General features: G+C 35.8%; 2 protein-coding genes and 1 long non-coding RNA gene across 4 annotated transcripts; 2 read left to right on the top strand and 1 right to left on the bottom strand.

The window, feature by feature from the left end:
* The first annotated feature begins 1616 nt into the window (after positions 1-1616).
* On the top strand, positions 1617-5416 carry LOC119068199 (polypeptide N-acetylgalactosaminyltransferase 5-like). The gene is made up of 4 exons (XM_037171700.1): positions 1617-1784; positions 4347-4486; positions 4895-5107; positions 5172-5416. Exons 1-4 carry the CDS (start codon positions 1745-1747, stop codon positions 5307-5309), a joined length of 531 nt encoding a protein of 176 aa, XP_037027595.1. The 5' UTR covers positions 1617-1744; the 3' UTR covers positions 5310-5416.
* A 1356-nt stretch (positions 5417-6772) lies between these two features.
* LOC119068189 (polypeptide N-acetylgalactosaminyltransferase 5-like) lies at positions 6773-12377 on the top strand. The gene is made up of 8 exons (XM_037171687.1): positions 6773-6890; positions 6948-7514; positions 7588-7784; positions 9709-9886; positions 10729-10906; positions 11658-11797; positions 11886-12098; positions 12174-12377. Exons 1-8 carry the CDS (start codon positions 6852-6854, stop codon positions 12309-12311), a joined length of 1650 nt encoding a protein of 549 aa, XP_037027582.1. The 5' UTR covers positions 6773-6851; the 3' UTR covers positions 12312-12377.
* On the bottom strand, positions 10011-23062 carry LOC119068208. Of its 2 annotated transcripts, none has more exons than XR_005086106.1 (3): positions 23047-23062; positions 18395-18397; positions 10011-10101 (listed from the first exon to the last, which is right to left on the bottom strand). It is a non-coding gene; the product is annotated as an uncharacterized LOC119068208 (long non-coding RNA). The 2 variants fall into 2 exon arrangements; XR_005086107.1 differs by lacking the exon at positions 18395-18397 and adding an exon at positions 16415-16417.
* Between the last annotated feature and the right edge of the window lie 780 nt (positions 23063-23842).

Here is a 23842-nt window from a genome sequence, read left to right as displayed (position 1 = left end):
TGGTATCGTAAACACCTTTCACTTTCTGTCATTTGTGGTCTCTCCCACATTTGTGGGCTAAAAAGAGATTGAAATGTTTCATTGTAAAAGAAAAACTTTTTTGGTAATTTCATAGCACTGTGACTTTGACAACACTCAATTAGAAGGCCAAAAATACACCTGTTGGCTTTAAAAAAATTGATGGCCATTCTATGAAAAAGAATAGCTAACTTTCATTTTTTCAGCCCTCAAAACTCAAAAAGCTTAAAAGAGGCCATGCCACACATTCGTGTTCTATGCGGGTATAATAGCTTAGTCAGCATCAACGACCGCGAACATTTTGCATAAATGGTTGTATGAATATTGGTGCAAAGTACTTTATTAGGCTCACGATGTGTACACATCTAGAGCCTAATGAAATACTTTGGAATCGATGTCATAAAAAACCATTAACGTGCTAGTGTGGTTTGCACTATGCGAATACCTGTTCATGTTTCAATGCATTCACGCAACGAAACTGATCAGTATCACAGTAACATAAACTAACTTTCTATATCTTTATATGGATTTTAAAACTGAAAATCAGGATGCCCGTCCCTGAGAGAGAAATTATTCGAACTGACGGCGATAAAACTGCACCTGTAAGGACTCCAATGATGATAGGATGTGCATTCTCGATTGATAATGAATTTTTCTTTGAAATTGGTGCATTCGATGAAGGCATGGACATTTGGGGCTCAGAAAATGTGGAAATCTGTGCCAGAGTAAGAAAAATTACCTTGCCAAATATTCATTTATGCAATGGAATGACAAGCAATTTTTTTAGGCACTAGATGTGTAATTGTCAAACGAGGCTACAGTCCCACATTTATAGTTATGTCGAAACATTTACATTTACATAAATTTTCACTTCGCAGTGATAAAACGGACGATCATAAATTTGCGGCCAAAAAATCAGCTATGTCGGCCGTTGTAGAATGCTGGTTTCGCCTCGAAACACAAAAGTAGTACTTTTCTCCTTCAATTTGTAAGACATTGGCACTATCACATCTAGTGTGTAAAGCAGCAACGATTCACTCGATACAAAGCTTTTTGTACTTTTATGTCAAAATTGTCAAAATCAATAAACTTAGTTTTTGTTTTTCCATAATATATATTATGTGAAAAAGTGCTATTATTTCGTCGTCGGTAGATAAAATAGCGTATTCACCTCTGTCCAAATGTTTATTTAGACACTTGGGGTTATACCATTCGCCTTCGGCTCATGCAATAACTCCCCAAGTGTCTAAATAAACATGTTTACAGAGGTGAATAATCTACTATTATCTGTCGACATATCGAGATAAACAAGAACTCCCTAGAGGGATAAACTCAAGATTATCGTTCTAGACAGTATACGATATCTGCCTAGAACGACATTCTCGATGTTATCCCTATCGGGCAAATTTGTTTATCTCGCTACATCTGTTCTCGACAGATAAGATAGTGTACACCTCTGTCGTATATGTTCATTTTGACGATTTGGATTATGTAGCACGCCTTCGGCTCCGTACATAACTTCCAAATTGTCAAAATAAAAATTTTAGACAGAATATTAAATGTCGTCTTTTTTACTCTCTCAATTCAGGCATGGCGATGTGGTGGATCTGTTGAAATTTTGCCATGCTCTCGCGTTGGCCACTTATATCGAAGTTCAACCTACTCATTTGACGGCAATGTCGCAGCAATTACGTCGAAAAATAATATAAGATTGGTAGAAATTTGGATGCCAGAGATAAGAGATGTATTTTATGCTGCCAATCCGGGTAATACAAAATTTTGCAATAAGATCGAATATCGATAGTTGAATCATTAATGCATAAGATATTCGTTCTAAAATTGAAGAGATTGTTGATATTCTTTAAGCATTAAAAATACGTAGGGATGAGTCAAGAAAATCATTTATCTCAACTAAAGCAGAAGCTTTAGTTCATTCGGTGCTTTATACCGCTGTAGCATCGAGTAACATTGTAATAGAAACGTCATGCTAATATGACCAGTCATTATAGCATCGTGATAGTGAACGTACACGATATTACAGGTGCGTAAGTTTTGTAAGGCTAAGCATGATCAGCCGATGGCTCTAGTCAAGTTTGATTTTGGGAATGCGTTTAACATGCTTTTTAGGAAGTTTATGTTAAGTGACGTGAAGGACGTTTGTCCTGAGTTGCTGCGTTTGTTGCAGCAAGTGTGTAGGCTTCATTCGAATCTTTATTTTGTTGACGACTCTTTTTTGTCTAAGACGGGATTTCAACAAGTAGATCCGTTGAGTCCACCAGGTTTTTGTATAGGAATTATGAAGATGACTCATTCTCTTTCACCTTACGCATATTTGGGCAATAAATAAATCAAATCAAATCAAAAAGTATAATGGTTGGTATTTGGATGATGATTGTATTGGTGATGAAGAATGTTTTGTCGTTTTATGATGTGTCAGGACTGCGCTTGAATGCTAGGAAATGTGAGGTTTTCTTTATCAATGCGACTTCTGATGAAGAGGCTAACATGTATGATGAGATATCGGCTTTGTTGCCAGGTGTTAGGAAGGTGGAGTCATCCCTGGAGATGTTAGGTATCCCGGTGTTTGAGTCAGGTTTAAAGAGGATGTTTTCTTCGAAGATGCAGGAGGTGGAGTTGATGTTTGACAGGTTGAAGATGATGGATTTTCATCCTACTTTGTGTGTTCAGGAAGTCTTTGAGTAGTTGTAAGTTCAGTTATTTGATGCGTACTTCTGAAGCTTAATTATTGTCGGATAGTCTTGAGACTGTTGACGAAATTTTTCGATCAACAATGGAGGCTTTTTTTAATGCTCGAATGGAAGCTTTGTCGTGGGATCAGGCTTCTTTTCCTTTGTCATTTGGGGGTTTGGGTGTTAGAAAAGTTGAAGATCTAGCAGTACCAGCTTATTTGTCTTCTATTTATTCTTCATCAAATTTATCTAACATGATACTTCAGAAATTTGGTTTAGAAATTTATTGATGAAGAAATTTTAAAATTAATTTCTGAAATGCCAATTGGCTTTGTTCCAGAAAAAGAAGCATTAATAAAAGAACAAAGAAATTGGGACGTTCCGAAGATCAAACATCAATTTAATGAAATGTTCCAATCTGGTGATCTTAGGACTCGTGCCAGACTACTTGCGTCATCAACTAAAGAATCATCAAAGAGGCTGCAAGTAGTACCATCGAGTCAAAGCGGATTGTTACTGGATAATAACACTGCTAGAATTGCTGTTGGTCTTCGATTAGGCTCCCAATTATGCGAAGAACATAAATGTGTTTGTGGTGAGATTGTTAAAAAAGATGGTTTACATAGTCTATCATGTGCTAAATGTGCAGAAGGAAAATTCGCTAGACATGTGATTTTCTCTCATTCCTAGCATAATACAGCCATTTGGTATCTCAAGAGATGATGGCAAAAGACCTGATGTGTTGACTTTAATACCGTGGAGTCGTGGTACGTCATTGTTGTGGGATATAACTGTTAGAGATACAATGGCTGCATCGTATATTAACGACTCACCAAAGAAAATACGCTCAATTAATTCTGACAAAGCGGAGAGGCATAAACATAATCATTATATGAAATTAAAGCAAAATTATTTATTCACCCCGCTTGCTTTCGAGACTTTAGGTTCCATGGGTCCTGAAACGAAAGAAATTTGTAGAAAAATTGGGATCATTAATGAAAAGATCAACTGGTGAGGCTAAATCAAAGGACTATCTTTTGCTACAAATTTCAATCGCTATACAACATGGAAACGCTGCCTGTATTTTGGGCACATTAGGGAAAAATAGGATAGATGATTTTTATTTATTGTTAATTTCATCTGTATTTAGAAAAGATCGCTTTTTTACTGGCTGCGTCATTATTGTGAGCAGTCTTTTTTTTGTGCATTTATAGTACATTAATTTCCAAGTACGCCTCGATCGGCAAAATTAACTATATTTCCAGAAGTACCATTTCCAACATTTACCCCATTACCAAGCCAAGTAAGGTATTTTATTCAAAAACTTGGGGTAAAGTTTTGGTTCCGTGCAGTAAGTTCAACTTTACCTCATGTTTTTGAATAAAATAATAAATTAACCAATCCAAAAAAAAATTATCACAAGTCACCTAACAAGTTACTATGCAATAATTATTAATATACTTTACGTGTTACGGCATGTTTCATTTTCATTTACATTGCCTAATCACGTAAAGCATTGTACTTACGAGGTTCCAAGTTGTTCCCCTTCGGGTCGGGCTGTAACACCCCACTTATCAAATACACAACTTGGAACCTCGGAAGTAATATACTATTCTGTGCTTTTACAACGATTTTCAGGGTCTAAGCAGTATTCAGGCGGTAATATGACAGATCGAATGTCACTCAAGCAACGTATCAGTTGTAAAGACTTGCATTGGTACTTTAAGAACATCTTTCCCGAAAGTGCTTTGGACAATGAATTTATTTACATCGGCGAAGTGAGTATTCTAACTTAGGGGAAACAAAGAGAATAGAAGAGAAATTTCCTTTTCATGCTATTGGACAAAATTACAGATTTTTTCTAGTAATTTGGTCACTCGGCATGAAAATTTGTATACGCATCAGTTTTGGACGGTAGGTCTTAGGCACTTTCGCTTGTCGCCCTCACTTCGTTCGGGCTACAACTCGTGACATTGCCTAAAATTTCACTTCGTTAGGACTACAACTCGCGAAATTGCCAAAAAATCTCCGCCCAAAACAGGTACGTAAAATAACCAGACATAAAGTATGTCAGGCATGTGAAAGAAATGCAAGATGTGGCTGGAAGCGTGAAGAAAGATATACAAATAGCAGTCACGCACGACATACTTCATGAAAGATCCTTAAAAAACCTAACATCATTTCAGATAAAAAACTCGGCGGACAACGGTTGCTTAGATACATGTTTCAATGGACCCATGAAAATATTCACTTGTCATCATCAAAGTGGAAACCAATTGTTCGGTCTTACAAAAACACAAAAAATGGTTACGTTTGCCGATACATGTGTGGGCGTGGATAAGAATAAAATCGTGTTTGTCGATTGTAGTAAATCACCGCGATGGAAATATGATAATGAGGTAATCAGTATTTTGAGTAATCTCGACCACTGGCAACAGCTACGGATTTGTTTCTTTTTGTTAGACAAAATGGTTGGTACATGTTGATAGTGAACGTTGCATACAGAACAACATGACGGAAGTGATATTGGGAGAATGTAATCCGAATGATGAGACATTCCAATGGGAAATAATATCCTTATTTTCGTACATAATCCTTTAATGTAGCCTTTCAATGCAGACATATCACCAATCTAAATTGGCCCCACCTTTGAGTGGGGCACGACGCTCAACTGGCTAAATGTCTCAATAGATTTTTGTCATTTTAATCAGAAAAATAAAAATTAAGTAAAAATGGTACAGAAATGATGGAAACGATATTAATACCCTTAATCACGCAATTCTTTCATTTTCACTTTTAAACTACACATTTAGAAAGACAGTCCCTCTCATTTTTCTTTCGTCTTCCAGAAGAAAGCATATAAGTGGATATGACTTGTCTGCTCTAATTACTTATTTTTTACATTAATTGTAGTAGTTAAAATTACAAGATTTTTTTATGGTCCTATTCGAAATTTAAATTAAATTATTATATTATATTCTGTGCCGTGAATCATAATGAGACGAAAAACAAAACAAAAACATTGCAACAATTTGAGCTTTCCATAGCAATCCCTTTTCGATCGTAGGTGCAGTGACGAAATACGTCGAATTATGATCCTAAGGCACAGAAAATATTTTCACGAGTCAAATAGTTATTTACGTATCGATTGAGTAGGCCGAAAGAGTTACGTATTAAGTTTTGTATGCTTGCTTGTAAGAATATTTCAGACACATCATGAACAGATTCACCATATTAAGGTTGATTGCATAAATTTTGCAAACATCCGTGACTCTGACATATGCGAAGTGCTTTTTAACGTTACAATTGCGCAACGGACTATTTCTAACATTAGCACTATCCCACAGCATGTAAAATCCATTACATAACTCGGGATAAAAATGAAAAGTCTCGTTTTTATCCCTAGTCATGTAAAATGCTATTACATTCGACTTTCATCGAAAACACGACTTTTATTCGAATTCGCATATTTAGAAAATGTCAAAATGTTCCCAAAACCCAAAGCCCAAAACCCGAAAATCAAAGAAAAAAATTTCTTGGTTTTTCGAAAGTCTACTGTTACTGTAGGGTAATTCGGTACATAAAGGGGTCGCAAAGTGACGTACTGATGTCAACAATAGATTTATGAATGTGGCAGTAACGTTTTGAAACACTGTCATAGATCACACTGGGTTTGTTATTCAGCTTACTACTGGCACAGTAAAATATTTCGGTCAAAAATTTTAACTCATGAGAATCGACCATTTCGGTTATAGAGTTACACTCGAGAGGTGGCATGGTGGCGCTAATGCTAATCGGCACACAAAAATTACATGGGCAGGGCACCCAGATATGTTTAAAAGTGACAGCGCCACCATGCCACCTATCGAGTGTAAGTCTATTTAAATGCCACACTCTCTCTTACTAGAACTTAATGTGACACAACATTACAATATCCTACGAAATTAGGTCAAATTTTTCAAGTCTTATCAATTGAGTTGATTGGTAATGGCGATGTGTCTGATTAAAGCATTCCGGTAACGGTTATTGAACAGAAATTATTACAACCTCGTCATGAAAGCACTGCCAATTATCGTATTTAGTTATAGCGCCGTAGTTACCTGTTTCTTTATTGTTTTTACGTTTTACTATTATGATCTTAATATGAGCATCAAGCGGACGAATCATGCATCTGTCCAATTGGTATGATGTTATCTAATAGTGTCAGTGGTCATCATAAATCTCTGCAAACCTTTTTAGGCGAAAACGTATCCAAATTATTATGACGATGATCTGCGTGTAGGTTGGCCATTTCAAATTACGAAAAATTATGATGAATCTAACATCTTTGAATGGAGTGAACCGATAAAGCGACTGAACAGAAATCGATCCGGATTCTGTGAAGAAGGTGCTCCATTTGTTCCGCCTGAAAATATGAAGGAGTTGATGGAAACACTTATGAAGGAACACAACTTTAATTTACTAGCGTCGGATCTGACCTCATTGCATCGATCATTACCAGATCCAAGATTCGACGAGTGCAAGAATCTTTTGTATCCGAAGAAACTGCCGATGACGAGTGTGATAATTATTTTCCATAACGAAGCCTGGACAACCCTACTTCGCACTGTTTGGAGCATAATTGATCGGTCGCCAGTCGAGCTAATCAAAGAAATTATTTTGGTCGATGATTTAAGCACTTGGTCATTTTTAAAACGGCCATTAGATGATTACATCGAAACTATACCGGTTCCCGTTAAATTGATTCGAAATTCGAAACGCGAAGGTTTAATGCGAGCCAGAACTATTGGAGCGCAGCATGCCACGGTACATTCAACAGTTTATTCCGTTGACAGTGACATAATAAAGTGTCTGGGATTTTTTAATTTGAATAACACAGGGACAAGTCCTTACATTTCTGGATGCTCACATTGAATGTTGTGAAGGATGGTTACAGCCGTTATTGGCGCGCATTGCAAGTGATCGTTCTGTTGTAGCAGTACCACTGATAGATGCTCTTAACTCCTATGACATGAGTTACTCCGTTAGCCCGGCCACTTCTATCAATGGATTTCACTGGTCGCTTGTATTATATTGGTAAGCATTTATAGTAGCGCATTGATCGTGTGTTTTCTAGTCGCAGTAGTTGAACTAAACACTATAATGTCACACTTTCGGTTTCGCATATAGAAGGTTTTCAAGTGAGCGTTTAACCGTTTTCACAGATTCCAATTATGTCACGAGCATAACTTCCGATTCTGTTAATATTTTGATCGAAAATGTGTATAAATATATTAAACAAAAATCTGTCAGTTCCAACAGATGAGATAGCCGTCCCTTAGAAGTCTTGAATCTCTTTCATTCTAGAAGTTTATCAATTACATATTTCGCCCAGATAAAAGTTCCTTTATATTCAGGCGGACCAAAAATGTCATATTCTTTCACCACATAAAGAGGCCAAAAGGAAAGAATTGCTTAATGCGTCGACGAGGTCGAAAATGGTTATTTTTCTCAAATTTTCTACGGTTTTCGACCCCTTACATGAAAAATGACGTGTCAGCTCACCTCGTTCATGAAACACCACGCTAAAACCTAAAACCCTCCGGCCAAGCATATTACTATTTCGCACTATGTGTGGTCGAATTCAAAGCAACGTGTCCTCTAGAATGCAATTTACAACGTTTTATCTAGTTAGAGTGCTGAAAGCAGCACTTTATTTGGTCAATTTTGTACGATCTATAATATAAAGTTTAATGTTTGTTGGTTTGTTTGTCTCTCTATAGGAGCCCAGACGGAAACAGACTTGAAACTTGGCATACCTACTAATGAGAATAAGTTAGGAAGAACGCGCGAAAAAAATTTCATTTTCATGCGTTATTTGACGCACGATTTATTTTGCCTGTTGACGTCGTATTTTCAACGCGTGAAATTATTTTTGAAAGAAAATTTTTATTTTGACGCGTGAATTTTTTTTTTTTTTGTAAAATTTATTTTGATGTGTGGAGGGATCAAAGGAGAATTTATTTTTTACGCATGAAAATATTTAGGATATTATATTCGACTGATAAAAAAATTCAATTTTACCGATAAAAAATAATAAACTAACCGATAAAAGTACTACAGATAAAAAATAATAAAATACCGATAGAAATGTGATACATGTCGCTGGCACCCAGCTGGTTGTTGGTTGACGACGAAGTTGACGCGAGTTTCACGACCTGCACCATACTTTTTTTTTAAATGATGTGGAATATCTTAGCACAACTCAAGATTTTGTTGAGTTGAGATTGAGGCCTTAAGGGCGTTTTGTTGGTTCCTAGGGAATTCATTCTTTTACGAAATGGAACGTAAATACGCTTAGTTCATTCCTAGATAATTCATACTTTTACGAAATGTAACGTAAAATTTGTTCATTAAAATAATCCCGAGCATAGCCGAGTGCTACACTAGTATTTTATAAATGACGTGACGTATAGTACTTGAACACTATGTGCGTTTGTGATAAAATATGTATTATATTCTCGCGCTAAAATTAAACTTGTAGATTACCGAATCGAAAACACCTTACACCTTGCTACAACTGATAGTATCGTGAAACATGAAAAATGCATACGGGCAATAAAAGAAGGAAACAAAATTTCTGATTGTGTGCTAGAAAAATACCGACAGAGGCTCATTGTAACAAATTTATCGATTAGTTAATCGAAATACATCTAGATTTAGGATGTATTTTATATGTCATACAAAAAATATCAATGCCACCCAAAATAGTCATTTACATGCGTCGTTCGGAAAGCGGTGCGGTGCATACAACATTTTTAGCAATGAATAACTTCTAAGTTTTTGATGTAAATACAACACGATGAGATTTTATCGCACAGATGCGGACTTGAAAATTTGTCAGCGCAGAACAATAATCACGCATTTTGTTTATCTCGATGAATCAGTTCTCATGCGGCGCAACTGTTTACACAATAAACTTACTTTTGGTCTTTTTATTGATTTCAACACTGAAAATCAGGATGCCCGTCCCTGAGAGAGAAATTATTCGAACTCATGGCGATAAAACAGCACCTGTAAGGACTCCGATGATGATAGGCTGTGCATTCTCGATTGACAATGAGTTTTTCTTTGAAATTGGTGCATTCGATGAGGGCATGGACATTTGGGGCTCAGAAAATGTGGAAATTGCTGTCAGGGTAAGAAAAATACCGTCTTGACATCCTTTAATATGCATTTTCTCAACTCAAGGACGAAAGGCAAAACTTTCGTTAGCTTTTTTGTGAAAAAACGTGTATGCAACTTGGTGATAAATGCTTATTGAGGCACACAATGTGTTTTGTCACACTCGACTTACTGCCTCGAGTGAAAATCTACACATCTTGTGTCTAAAAAAGCATTTATTGCTCGGTGGCTCGGTGGCATGATGGTTATTTATGACATCGAGTGCAAAGTACTTTATTATTCCGTATATAAGTATGAAACATTGATATGCTCTTCAACTCGACCTCGATCTCTCAAGATCTTAGCTTGTGTTTCAGTTTCATTGACCGCTATGAAAGAGTAAAATGGCTACTTCAGCCTACCAATGTTTATATATGTCATTATGACATTACGCCTCAGGTTTGTGTAAAGCCATAAAAATTCACTCGATAATTGCATCAAACAATGGCGTTGTTATAAGTCAACCGAGAAAATGAAATTTCCCACTTTTTCCTCGAGTCAACACAACGATTTTTAACAACAAACCCTTCAAAAGTTTCATCTGAGGTGAGAAAATGACTATTTTCTCGCCTACGTTGTGAAAAGTTTTTTTTTGAAAATTATGATGTCGAAATCTCCAAAAACATCAAACTTAAATTTTTCCATAAAATCACGTAAACCTAACAGTACGATAGAAATGTTTGAAAATCCGTCATCGTGTACTGGTACTAGTGCCAAAAGGTCATCCGTTTCATTATTGAACTGGCAAATTGGACATTTAGAAATAAAGTTCCAAATTAGATGTTTTACATGTCGTCTTTTTACTCTATCAATTCAGGTATGGCGATGTGGTGGATCTGTGGAAATTTTGCCATGCTCGCGCGTCGGCCATTTATATCGAAGTTCAACTTACTCATTCGACGGCGATGTTGCAGAAATTACGTCGAAAAATAATATAAGATTGGTAGAAATTTGGATGCCAGATATAAGGGATGTAGTTTATGCTGCCAATCCGGGTAATACAAAATTCTGTTCTACTATGCAATAACATTGAGTATCGATAGATGTTTCTTCAATGTGCAAAATGTTCATTCTAAAATTGAAGAGTTGTTGATATTCAAGCATTAAAAATGCAGAGGTTGAATCATTTATAAGAAGTTGCGATGCAATACAGCCATTTTCATAATATGTGCCTGAATGGAAATATTGCGCAATGGATGTAAAAGTTGGCAACTAGAGGCGAAGCCGGGGTTGACAGTACATCGTCTGCACAAAATTCCAGTTTCGACACAAGTCACTTGAAGTGAGGATTTAGATTCTATGCAATTCAGTGATGATATTTGCAACTTACGCCGCGCCGCCTGTGTGCAATGTCGAATGAACATATTTTATCGCACTAGTGTGATAAAGAATTCGGAAGGGGTTTTATCGCACTAGTCCGATAAAAGCCACGTGGTACTGAAGTCACACTAAGATTATCTTTGGTATTTATTCGATTATCTTCATTTCATAAAACGTTGTATGCAACACGAATCGTATGCTGGTATATTATCGCACATGATGTCTTGCCAACCTCGGCTTCACCTCCGATTGGCAATCTGATATATAGTACGATGATATACCTCCATACAATCCTTGTTACATAAATAACTATTATGTACAGAATTGGGATCCTCATTTTTACATTGTCACATACGTCACTTTTACGCCCTAGTGCCTAGTGCGTATTATATAAATGCATCTTTTTGTTTTTATAACGGTTTTCAGGATGGAGGAAGTATTCAGGCGGTAATATGACAGATCGTATGGCACTCCAGAGACGGCTGAGTTGTAGAGATTTGCACTGGTACTTTAAGAACATATACCCCGAGAGTGGTTTTAACAATGAATTTGTTTACATCGGCGAAGTGAGTACTAACTGTACTCAGGAGAAATAAGGACAATCGAAGGGAAATTTCCTTTCCATGTGGAATGAAAAGCCTAACATTCTTTCAGGTAAAAAACAAGGCGGACAACAGATGCTTAGATACGTGTTATGAAGGACCCATGAAAACATTCGCCTGTCATCACATAGGCGGAAATCAATTGTTCGTTTTTACAAAAACGCAAAAAATTGTTTCATTTTTCGATATTTGTATGGGCGTGGATAACAACAAAGTCGTGTCTGTCGACTGCAGTAAATCACCGCGATGGAAATATGATAATGAGGTAATCAGTATTTAGAATAATCTTGACCTCTGATAGACTGTCGAGTAAAAGCTGCGGTTTTTTTGTTGTTGTTAGACAAAATGGTTGGTTCACGTTGATAGTGAGCGTTGCATACAGAACAACGTGACGGAAGTTTTATTGACAGAATGTAATCCGAATGATGAGACAATTGAATGGGAAATAATATCCGCACCTTCGCACAAAATACTTTAAGGTAGCCTTCCACAGTAGGTATATAACCAATGTAATAATTATCAAATACTTCTATTGATCGAATTAATCTTTTACTTTACCGTCATTAACAATATTCAAGTTCATAATTCATTCTGTTCACAACCATTATAATGAAAGTTAAATTTTTGGATGTAAAATAAAAATATTTTTCCTACAATTACATAGATAGATAGATTAGAGTTTTGGGAGACTTCTTCAATTGAGAAGCGGAAACCCATATATCAAAGATAATTTGTTCCCCACTCCCTGACCTTACAACTTCTATCAAGGAAATTTATCTGCCATTTTAAGAGTTCAAAATACCAGCGAAACCTGGAGACTGGTCTAAAGTAATTACCATTACATACTTATCCATTAACCAGGCCATCGATATTTATACATTTGTGCGATCTGCTGCGAGGAGGAAGATTATATTTCGAGCCTTTTGCATTGGGTATCATCAACGCCCTGCTCCTAGCATGAACACTATTTCGACAAATGTCCAATTCGGAGGCCTTTGTGATGAAAGCTACCGTTTAAGATTGATTGTATTGTGTGTTTTAACTCATACAACGAAACAAGACATCTGTCTTTACGAAAGAAACGCAGTGCCTACTGTGTCTTCGTCAGCCTCCAAATATTTCTTATGTTCATGCTAGGAGCAGTGCATTGGTATCATCCTTCGAGTGGAGAAACAATCATCCCGCAGTAAGTTGTTTTATTCAACAAAACAAAATTAACTCAAAAACATGAGGTGAAGTCACAAAAGACAGTGACATAGCTGAAGCGTTAGCTGACCAGTTCGAACAAAATCATACGATTACCGTCAATTATAGTAGTCTACTAGATGATAAAGTGAACAAGGTCGTCCAGTCTATCGATCGCATCCATCCGTCAGCTCTAAACACATCCGATAACCACGTTCAGATGGAAGAGATCTCGAAAGTAATCTCGAAATTAAAAATTCGTAAAACCCCGGGAATTGATGAAATACCGAACGGTAGCCTAGTGTCGCCATAAAGTACATGACGAATATTATAAACTCGTGCATAGATAAAAAGTATTTTCCAGGACACTTCAAGAAAGCGAAAGTTACGTCAGAAAGATCCAAAGAGCGCTGTCAGCTATCGACCTATCAGCCTATTGAGTTCTATTGGGAAGATATTCGAGAGGATTATATACGCGAAACTGAATGATTCTCTCACTGCAAATTTAGTGATCAAAAGCAAAACAATTTGGCTTCCGAACAGGTCACTCAACTGTTTATCAGATCCAAAGGATCAATAATATCATTAAAGCTAACAAATCAAGCAGGAAATCGACAGGAAATGGGCTACTCTTCAAATTGGATAAAGCTATAACTACAACGCATCTAGTAAAACTAATATCGTCGTTCTTAAAGGACAGAAGCTTTGCGGTTTGTGTCAATGGAAAACAGTCTTCTTTCAAAATTATCCCGGCTGGACTCGCTCAGGGCTCGGTTATTTCGCCGTTATTATACGCTGTATCTAATACCTAAAAGTGCCGTCAAATTGCGAGAGTGGATATTATGCCGACGACACTGATATTCTCTCCTCAACGAAACAGTTCAACACGATCATTAAAAACCTGTCGAAAGCTATCGAAAATTCACAAATACTTCGTAAAATAGAAGATCAAAATCAACTGAGACAAGACGCAAGCGATCCTCTTTAAATAAAATCAATCCAGTAGACGAACACCTTCGAAGGATTTGTACATACTTCAATAGATCGCCAGTCATCTTTAAAACCGAAGTAAAACCTATCTGGGGATGATAATTGACCACCAGCTAAATTTCACAAGACAAATCGAGTCGTGCAGGACAAAGGCGCTAAACAGCTTTAAAGCACTCTATCCGCTCCTCTGCAGGCATTCAATGCTATCAACCGAATCCAAGCTGAAGTTGTATAAAACCATCAATCGTCCCAAGATGACGTACGCGTCGTAAGTATGGATAGGCACATCGCACACAAATCACGGAAAATTGAAGGTGACTCAAAAAAAAATTCTGAAATGCATCCAAAATGTACCGCGAGGTCCTTCCCAACGAACGTGCTCTTAGGAATGTCCGCACCGCTTGGTGCAACGCCAAGCCGATGAGTTTTTTTTTTAACAAGTGTGCAGTTTCTGAGTATGAATTGATCAGGCATACAACAACGCGAGGATTATGATTGTTTTCATCCTTTCTTTTTTGAGGCTGACAATTATTAAAAAAGTCAAACTTTTGAGAAAAATATCTTACCTTGGCAATGGTACAATTTGTGAAAATGGCACTTGTTGTGTAAATTTACCAGCCAAGGCGTGGCCGAAATTTCGCAGATTTACTATTTTCACCATGATTTTCACAGTATAATAAACCTTTGACATGTAAGTAAATAGAATAGTAATTTATGCAACAAGTTGAGAAATGGGGTTGTTATTGTAGCTAGATGCGATATTATGAAGCGATCGAAGCTAGTTTGATAACTGCATTGTGTGACCCAATTTCTTAACACTTTCAAAATGCAAAACATATACATGCTCAGAATTATCAAAACCGACCCATTTTCAGTTTTGTGTGTTTCTGTTAATTTTGCATGTATTTACATATATGGAGTAATCAAAAACTCAAGTAAAACGCGTATAAAGAAATTGACAAAAAGAAAATGTAGAAAAACAAATGACACATGAAAAAGTCCACTTTAGCAGTACTGCTGCAGAAAATAAATAACTTGCAATTTCGTGCCGCCTGTCTCTAGTTGAATGTTACGACTAGAAAAATAAATCGAAATTAACTTAAGTAACTAATCGATTGCACAGTACTTTCGCAACGGGAATGCTATAGACGACCTCATCCATTTTGGCCTTGCTCATTTACGAAAAGATATTAAAGCAAAAAATGTAAGAAAAAACCAAAACTTTGTAAATTCGATTAAATTTTGCGAAATAATGCCGTCAGCATTAAGATTATATTATGCAAAATTACCAATTTCTATTCATTTACGAACCGGTATCCGTTTCGGTATCATTTCACCTGCTCATTAACCAATCTATCACCAAATAACTCTCGTAAATTCATTATACGAAACCAATTGTTTTGGTAACATAAACACAGACGGCTAAATCAACAACATTCCAGCTCAAACTTGTGACAAATATTTTAAATTGAAAATGTAATGAGCTTTCTTGGTGTGGTGGCGACGGGTGGCTCCATGATCAAGTCGGATGGTATGAATTTTTGTGTATAAATCTGACTACTGTATAAGTTTGGTGAAGGGAATATTTTCGAAAGACCTTGAATGGATTTTCCCATTGAAAAATATTAGAAAATTTGAAGAAGTCTAGCGTTGAAAGAAAATTAATTAAATTTTTTATTGAGGTATAAGAGTTAGCGAGAGAGTGAGTGAGTGCACGATTGAGTGAAATGTGTATTTTGTTTGTGGCAAATAAGTATTAAATGCTGGAAAACACTTATTGAAATACATTATTCAAACGCATCACCCATTACAATATTGCGCTCTAACCGAAACTATTTTCCATTTGGAACATCATGAATATCTATTTGTCTCGAATTTAATTTAAATGTAATAAAGGAGAGGCCCTCGAACATCATTGTCTCACTGCCGCTTGAAGTATACTTTGAAGTAACTGTTTATCACAAGTGACGTGATTGATGAATGAATAATTGTCGTAAATAATACGTTTTGAAGAAAATAATTTTATTTTGCAATTTCCAATATACCGAGCCACTTGCTTATAAAGACACACTTGCCTATGCTAAAATGATGAACCGAAATGTAAGTAGGGAGTTTGCAATTTATATAAGATGGCTTCAAGATTGAAAATTCTAAGTTCAGAGCAGACTATCCATTGAGGTACTTACATACATTTGACTTTTTAATAATATCTAAAACACGTCACGCAAAAACATGAGGCAAAGATGATTTTCATATCGAATGTTTTGTCTTATAATATCCTAGCGTGACATACTTAATTAATAACTCCTTAGATTAGATTAGATTCGGAGCTTATAAAGATGACAAAAGCCTCATCGTAGAGTTTGCAATATCCGCGAGAAACCTGAGCCCTATGTAAAAAATGACAATCTCTAATAAAGATGTGTACACCAGTCTCAGGTGAAAGACCTTGAGAACACAGAATAATCCCTCTAATAATCCATTAGCGAAAATACACATCACATAAAGTACGCCCAGTATTTTGAGGCCCAGTCTGGGGTACATTTCTTGATCGGGCGAAAAGTCGTTGTAGCTATAACACTTTCTTACTATTTTCTAAGTGCGGTGACCACAAATAAGCATTTCATTGTATTGGTTTTATCCCATTCTCCACTGGACGCATTGCCGACTACTTACATTGCAACAACTAAATTGATGTCGGACGTATAGGGTAGATGAACTTCGTCCAATAAATTTAAGGATAAATTTACATCCAAAAATCCATATTACATTCGTGATGGTTTTGCAGGTGAGCATATTAAGTATTTTAGCGTTTGGTTTTGGTAAAGAAAAACCTTAAATAAAATAAATGAATATTTCTGGTTCGTCGGAAACGGTTTTGTCATTAGAATAACAGACATTTTCCAATTCCCTTTCAAAGTACCTACCATATTCATTGCTTTAAAGAGCGTTCATGGTTCTGTTTCTTTTTCGTTTTCTCTCCAAAACGAATGTAGAGTTTTCGTATCATCATACGGAAAGCTTTCCAGCTTAAATTTACATATTAAGTGTAATTGTACAAGATGTATGACAAAACGTATGGATTGTGGTTTTGTTTTTAAATGAAAGGGCTAAAATAATTGACTTTCTCATATTGGTACATTCACATCAATTACTCACTCAGCATACTTATGATTTTACATGCGAAAACGGTCCGATCAATTAATGGAAAAACCCAAAATTTTATCTTCAAAGTTTTAATTATTTTATTCCAAGAAAATACCGTAGTCATCGCAGTAAAATCTTCAATTAGAATTTAATGTTTTCATTGTTTCAATTTAAAACTTGAAAGTAACCGTTGAATATTCGATTTAGAAATTCGATTGTTAAACGTCCATGTGAGATCTGCAAACTTGTATTTATAGGATGGAAATTACTCATTATCTGATGGATGTTGATGGTATGTGTGTCACGATTTTTAGTATGAAGTGGTAACTGTCCACTTTATGTTGAAACTTAGGTAGGTACCAGTCATCTTATGTTTTGAAATAATATTATGTGATTTGTCACGGTCGATAGATACTTATGAAGATTATGACGGAATACAAGCGCCGTTATTCACGCCGTAAGTGCGGTCGAAATTCAAAATGGAAAGTGCGGAGGTCTTTCTGAAGTAGCGTCATTTTCATACAAAGAAGCGTTGAAATTTATTTTTCATACCTAGGACCCGAAAAGTGCGACTTCGTCGCACTTTTTTACTGTTCAATATGAAAAATACTTTTCGTACCACGGACTAAAAGTCTTTTTTAGGGTATTGAATTATCTGTCAAACGAAACAAAAAGTAGCAAAGTTTGATGAAATATTCTCGATTTATGAGCAAAAACCACATAGGGCCACAAAGCGGCCTTAGTCGAAGGGCCCAAATTTGAAACTTTTTTCACCACTTTCTCTTTGTATTCAATTACCTTCCACAAAAAACTAAATCTAGCAAAACCGGATGAGATTTACTCGATTTATGTGCAAAAAACACTTAGGGCCGAGTAACGACCTTTGAGCCCTACCAACAAGCCCACGTTGCATCTTACCCAAAAACAATGTTCATCAACCTCGTTCTACTCGTCAATACCTTTCATTTGATATATCACAAGCAGCTATTGCGTCCGTATTTCGGTAGATATCGTCGAAAGACTGAAAAACACCTAGAGGGCCCTAGCTCTGGAAGGCCCTACCATGTCCATTTTCTAACTTGACCTTACTTTTGTCGATACCAATCGGGAAAAAAAAAGAATTTTGAAAAAAGGTTGTGATTTACTCAAGCTAGAGGGGTCACGGACGGACGGACGGACGGACATTTTTTTTATTGCGGATTCGTCATCTATGAATATAACCAAATGCTTTGCCCTTACTATCTGCTTCCGATTCGACGTGTTACAAACGGCATATTAATCTTTTAAGCCCCCAGTACTTCGTACGGGGCTAAAAATTGAATTTACCGACCAAAAGCACGTAATACATACGTATTGCACTGCATATAAAACACATCGAACAAATCATCTAACGAATGATGTACAGATGATCGATTGCTTCGTTGATCATATCGCTTTATTGCTGAAAACTCGAACTAACGGTGTGTAACACAATATACAGTAAACCACAATTTACACAGAAAAAATGAACACAAATTTTAGTTAGCTTATGCCAAACTTCGACGTTCCCATGTCAGCAATTTAGCACACTAAGCAAAATAATATATTGAAATGTTTATTCTAATTATCAAAGTTTTCCATTCAAACATAGACATCTACATTATATATAATTAATGAACAACAACACCGAACCAAAGTTTGTAAAGTAGAGAATGTGAACGGTTATTGTCTAAATTTTAAGTATAACCAATTTACTAAACATTCAACTCTTCTTAAATCTGATAAACATACTCTGTGCTAAACTCTGGATATATCATTTTTAACATAATATTATATTAACAAGAATTCTTCTTTTATTCTACCGGGCATTTATATACTTTGAGGGAGCGATAATAGATTAGTGTGCTGGACAACGATACATTTCCGAGTAGGAACGGTTGAAAAAAGAGTCCTACTTTACCGCACTTCCAATGACAATGAAATTTCATCCTATGGTGAGAGGCCGTTTGTGTGCAGCCTCCAGGCAAACTTTTGGTATGACTCGTCAAAACATCAATTTGGGACGTTATCGCATTAATTGCTTAAAATCGCATAGACTCCCTACAACCAGTTTTGCTGTTACAGTCGAAGAAATTTAGTTTTCGGGTTTTCCAAAGGTATTAATCTTATTTAACCCACACTTTATCCCACAACAATGGAATCCACAAATTTAAATTTAGTTAACTCAGCGGTCGCAATGACGGCGCTGCAGTCACGATTTCAAAATGTGATATAGGGTGGCTAATTAAATTTTGGTTTTAGCTACATTTTCTCTTGGTTTTTAATTATTATATTAGGCTTCTAAATTAAGAGTACCTTTATGCAATATAAACCGTTTGAGTTTGAAAAAAGATGTTTTGTATCAGTGAACGATATAGGAAAGCGTTCAGTACGTCTCAACATACAAAAGAACGTAAAATATAATTGTACATTTAGCCACCCTACGTCCGTCATCGCTTCTATTGTCTTCAAAAACATATTGTGTGCTTGTCATGATATGTATCAGACGTTTGTTTATTTATGTGTCTCATCTAAAATGCTGGCCAGCAAAATTTTGATCATTAAATTCAACGGCCAAATTGATCTAAATGTTAAAATAATTGTGAATAATAGTGAAGTTAATGTGGTTTTGTTTTCTCTTCATAAAGGAATTTGCATCAGTTCGATGTAAAGTGCGGAGCACCATTAGAAAAAAAACTTGTCGCTGAAGAATGATCAAAAAGTTGCTGGACGCAGTAGCTACAATTAATGCTTTGCAGGATATAGAATAAAAATTAGAGAAACACCAAGAGCCGTCCATTTGAAATCTTCATCATCATGATTTCAACTAAAGGTTTTTTTTAACGAAACGGAAGTTCGCTCGCAGATTCGGATCGGAACATCTCATTCGTTTTCGCTAAAGCTCGTAGCCGTCATTAATCATGATTCCCATGAAGAATCGCCAAAAATAAAAAATTGGCAAGGGATGAAGAATCGCCGGCAAAAACAAAGAATGATAAATTTGTCTTTGTTGCGTTTCTTCACACTTTGGCGATTCTTCGTGGTGATTAAACAAATCCTTTGAAATTTATCCTTTTACGAAATTTATCTAAAAGGCGTTATTTGTTCGAAGCTAGAGAATCTATCCTTTTATAAAAGTTACGAAATGCTGCCTGGTTCGATCCTAAGGAAACTCTTATTTTACGTCAGGTAACGGCATCTTGTTCGATCCTAGGGAATTCATACTTTAACGAAAGATCCCGAGGACACTATCATTTTACGAAAGATAATGTGGAGACATTTCAAAAACGTATTTTTACACTTTGGCGTTTCCTCACACTCTGGCGATTTTTCTCTTCTTCTCTTCACACTCTATCGATTTTTCTTGGCAATTCATCATTATGGTTGATTTGTTAAATCAACAAGAAAAATCGCCATAATGTGAAGAAAAACCAAGAAATATCGCCAAAGAGTAAAGAAACTCCAAGGATCATAGAGAATTGAAAATTTGTCTTTATGGCGTTTCTTCACACTTCTGAGACTTTTCTTGATGATTTAACAAATCAACTAAATATGATGAATTGTCAAGAAAAATCGCCAAAGTGTGAAGAAACTCCAAAATATGACAAATCGCCAAATAATACAATATTGTCGATTTGACTATAACTTTTATTTAAAAAAAGATTGTACGGGACAGTATGTACTGCATATCATATAATTCCTCTCTCTTGTGTTTATCTGTGTTCTACGAAGCCAAAATATAATTTCGGACTACAAGTAAACCGTCTTGACTGCCCAGTAGTTATTTTCCTAAGTTCCTAATGAGTGCAAAAAGGCTATTTCAACATTAGTTAGGAAAGCATAATTTTTATGTGAATGTTTCTGAGGTTTTCCATCTTAATATTTTCATGAAGTTACAAATAATCCACAGAAAACTTTATTACCCTAGAACGAGGTCGGAAATACATCAAATAAATCAAATGGAAAACAGGCTTGGAAATTGTTATTTTGTCTAAAAGTTGATATTAAAATTCTTTGGAAATCGTAAATCGCATAATTGCATGAGCAGGCATCTCAGGATTATAAATCAGGAACTTTGAAGTTCGTCATATATTCATATTCTTATCTTATTCCTGACCAGATTCTGTTTTCATGATTGAGCTCAATCATGAGCTTCACTTATACAAAGAGTTTAATTTATTTCCTATGCCAAATTGTAATTTGGCGAAAAAGAATGTTCCGAATCTGCGTTTCGTTTAAAAAAAAGCCTTTAGTTGAAATGATGATTGTGAAGATTTCAAATGGATGGCTCTTGGTGTTTCTCTAATTTTTATTCTATATCCTGCAAAGCATTAATTGTAGCTACTGCGTCCAGCAACTTTTTGATCATTCTTCAGCGACAAGTTTTTTTTTCTAATGGTGCTCCGCACTTTACATCGAACTGATGCAAATTCCTTTATGAAGAGAAAACAAAACCACATTAACTTCACTATTATTCACAATTATTTTAACATTTAGATCAATTTGGCCGTTGAATTTAATGATCAAAATTTTGCTGGCCAGCATTTTAGATGAGACACATAAATAAACAAACGTCTGATACATATCATGACAAGCACACAATATGTTTTTGAAGACAATAGAAGCGATGACGGACGTAGGGTGGCTAAATGTACAATTATATTTTACGTTCTTTTGTATGTTGAGACGTACTGAACGCTTTCCTATATCGTTCACTGATACAAAACATCTTTTTTCAAACTCAAACGGTTTATATTGCATAAAGGTACTCTTAATTTAGAAGCCTAATATAATAATTAAAAACCAAGAGAAAATGTAGCTAAAACCAAAATTTAGTTTATCCACCCTATATCACATTTTGAAATCGTGACTGCAGCGCCGTCATTGCGACCGCTGAGTTAACTAAATTTAAATTTGTGGATTCCATTGTTGTGGGATAAAGTGTGGGTTAAATAAGATTAATACCTTTGGAAAACCCGAAAACTAAATTTCTTCGACTGTACTTTTTTGTAATTTACTTAAAACAATACAAGTTGAGAACGATGCGAGAAAAGCGAAAAACGAATATGCAGTATCCGTTCTACCTAAAGAGTTAGTTTAAATTAAATGATAAAATTACAAAAATAAACGAACTCATTGTCAGAAAAGGTATTACGACATCAAAGGAAAATTTCTTTTGAAAAAAAACAACATAAAGGCAAAATGGCATCAGAAACATGGATAGATAGCAAAATTATTTCCAATGCGCTTACCAGTGTTGACGATAGAAAACTTGCAGACTATTTCTTAATTGATAAAATATCCGGAAGTTTCGTTTGATGACATCGTTCCATAAAATGCTGATTTTGATAAGCGGCTTATGTTTCTTTTTCTGGTATAAATGTAGCATACGTTACATTACATTTTATGTATGCAACCGGAAGTCGGAGTGATGTAACAATACCAATACATGAACATTGTGGAGCCTCTACTTAAGCTCGAATGGTTGATTTATTATTTACGGACTGAACATTTTCTGTATACTCTCTTGAAGTGGCTTTAAAAGTATCGAGCATTTCTGTAAAGATATTTTTTTTATTTAAATAAGTCGCCTGATTGACGAACGAATTGGGCCATTTTATTCTCAAATTTCTGTTTCATGCAAACGTTGGTCGTTTTACATATTTTAGATAAATTTCTTTAAAAATCCACTAAAACGACTTATTGTCAAATATCTATTTCATGCTTCGGGGCCGAAAATGAAGGCAATTTTTGAGGTTTTTTTCTGGTTTTCGGCCCATTGTATGAACACTTACATGCGCACCTGGTTAGGACGGTTGACTAAGAGCAATTTCGCGAAATTGCATAAAATCAATCGTCTAAAACAGGTACACAAATAACTGTTTCATAAAAACTTAACGAAATGTGAGCAAACGAAATGAAGTGCGGATTAAGTTTTATGGTGATACGGGCCGTCCATAAAGGACGTCCGCGATTTTTCTGGAATTTTAAACCCCCCTCCGCCCTTGTCCGCACTTTTACACTACACAAATGTATGGCGGTCACACTTTGGTGAACCCCCCTCACCCCTATAGTGCGGACGTCCTTTATGGACGGCCCCATAGAGGGAGGAACTAGGAATGTTGAAAAAGAAATGAGCGCCACCTGTGTTTTTTAGAATCAATAGTATTTTACATAACAACGGCAAAAAGATAACAAGTAGAGTTATCGAGGCGAAGCCGAGGTCAATAAACACATGAAAACGAGAATTTTAATTTTTATCATTTTCGTGTGTTTATTAACCTCGTATTTTCCTCGGACAACAAAATGCAGACGCAAACTCTACTTTTCATTTTTATCCCGAGTAATGTATTTTGCACTCGAGTTCATCCGAAGATTACAGCGTGGATTTGATCAATATTTTTCAGCACTGTCACTGATTGATGCTGTCGGCAAGTCAGTTTTCTTTCCCTCCAAATAATAACATTTTCATAGAAAACTGTAACGAAAACTTGAGTAAAATAATTCGACGTTTTTCTTCACAGCACTTTTATCGAAAAGTTCGATATTTTGGTACTGCCCATCAGGGCCTAATTTAAAGGAATTAATTCCCTAACATTCCTAATTTTTTTAATTAATTTTTTGACTTGTTTCCTTTCAAGGCCACATATTGAACAATTTCTGAAATTT

Source organism: Bradysia coprophila, assembly GCF_014529535.1.
Source record: "Bradysia coprophila strain Holo2 chromosome X unlocalized genomic scaffold, BU_Bcop_v1 contig_173, whole genome shotgun sequence".
Lineage (NCBI taxonomy): Eukaryota > Metazoa > Arthropoda > Insecta > Diptera > Sciaridae > Bradysia > Bradysia coprophila.
Note: the sequence above shows the minus strand (reverse complement) of the source record. Positions and strands in the feature narration are given on the sequence as shown.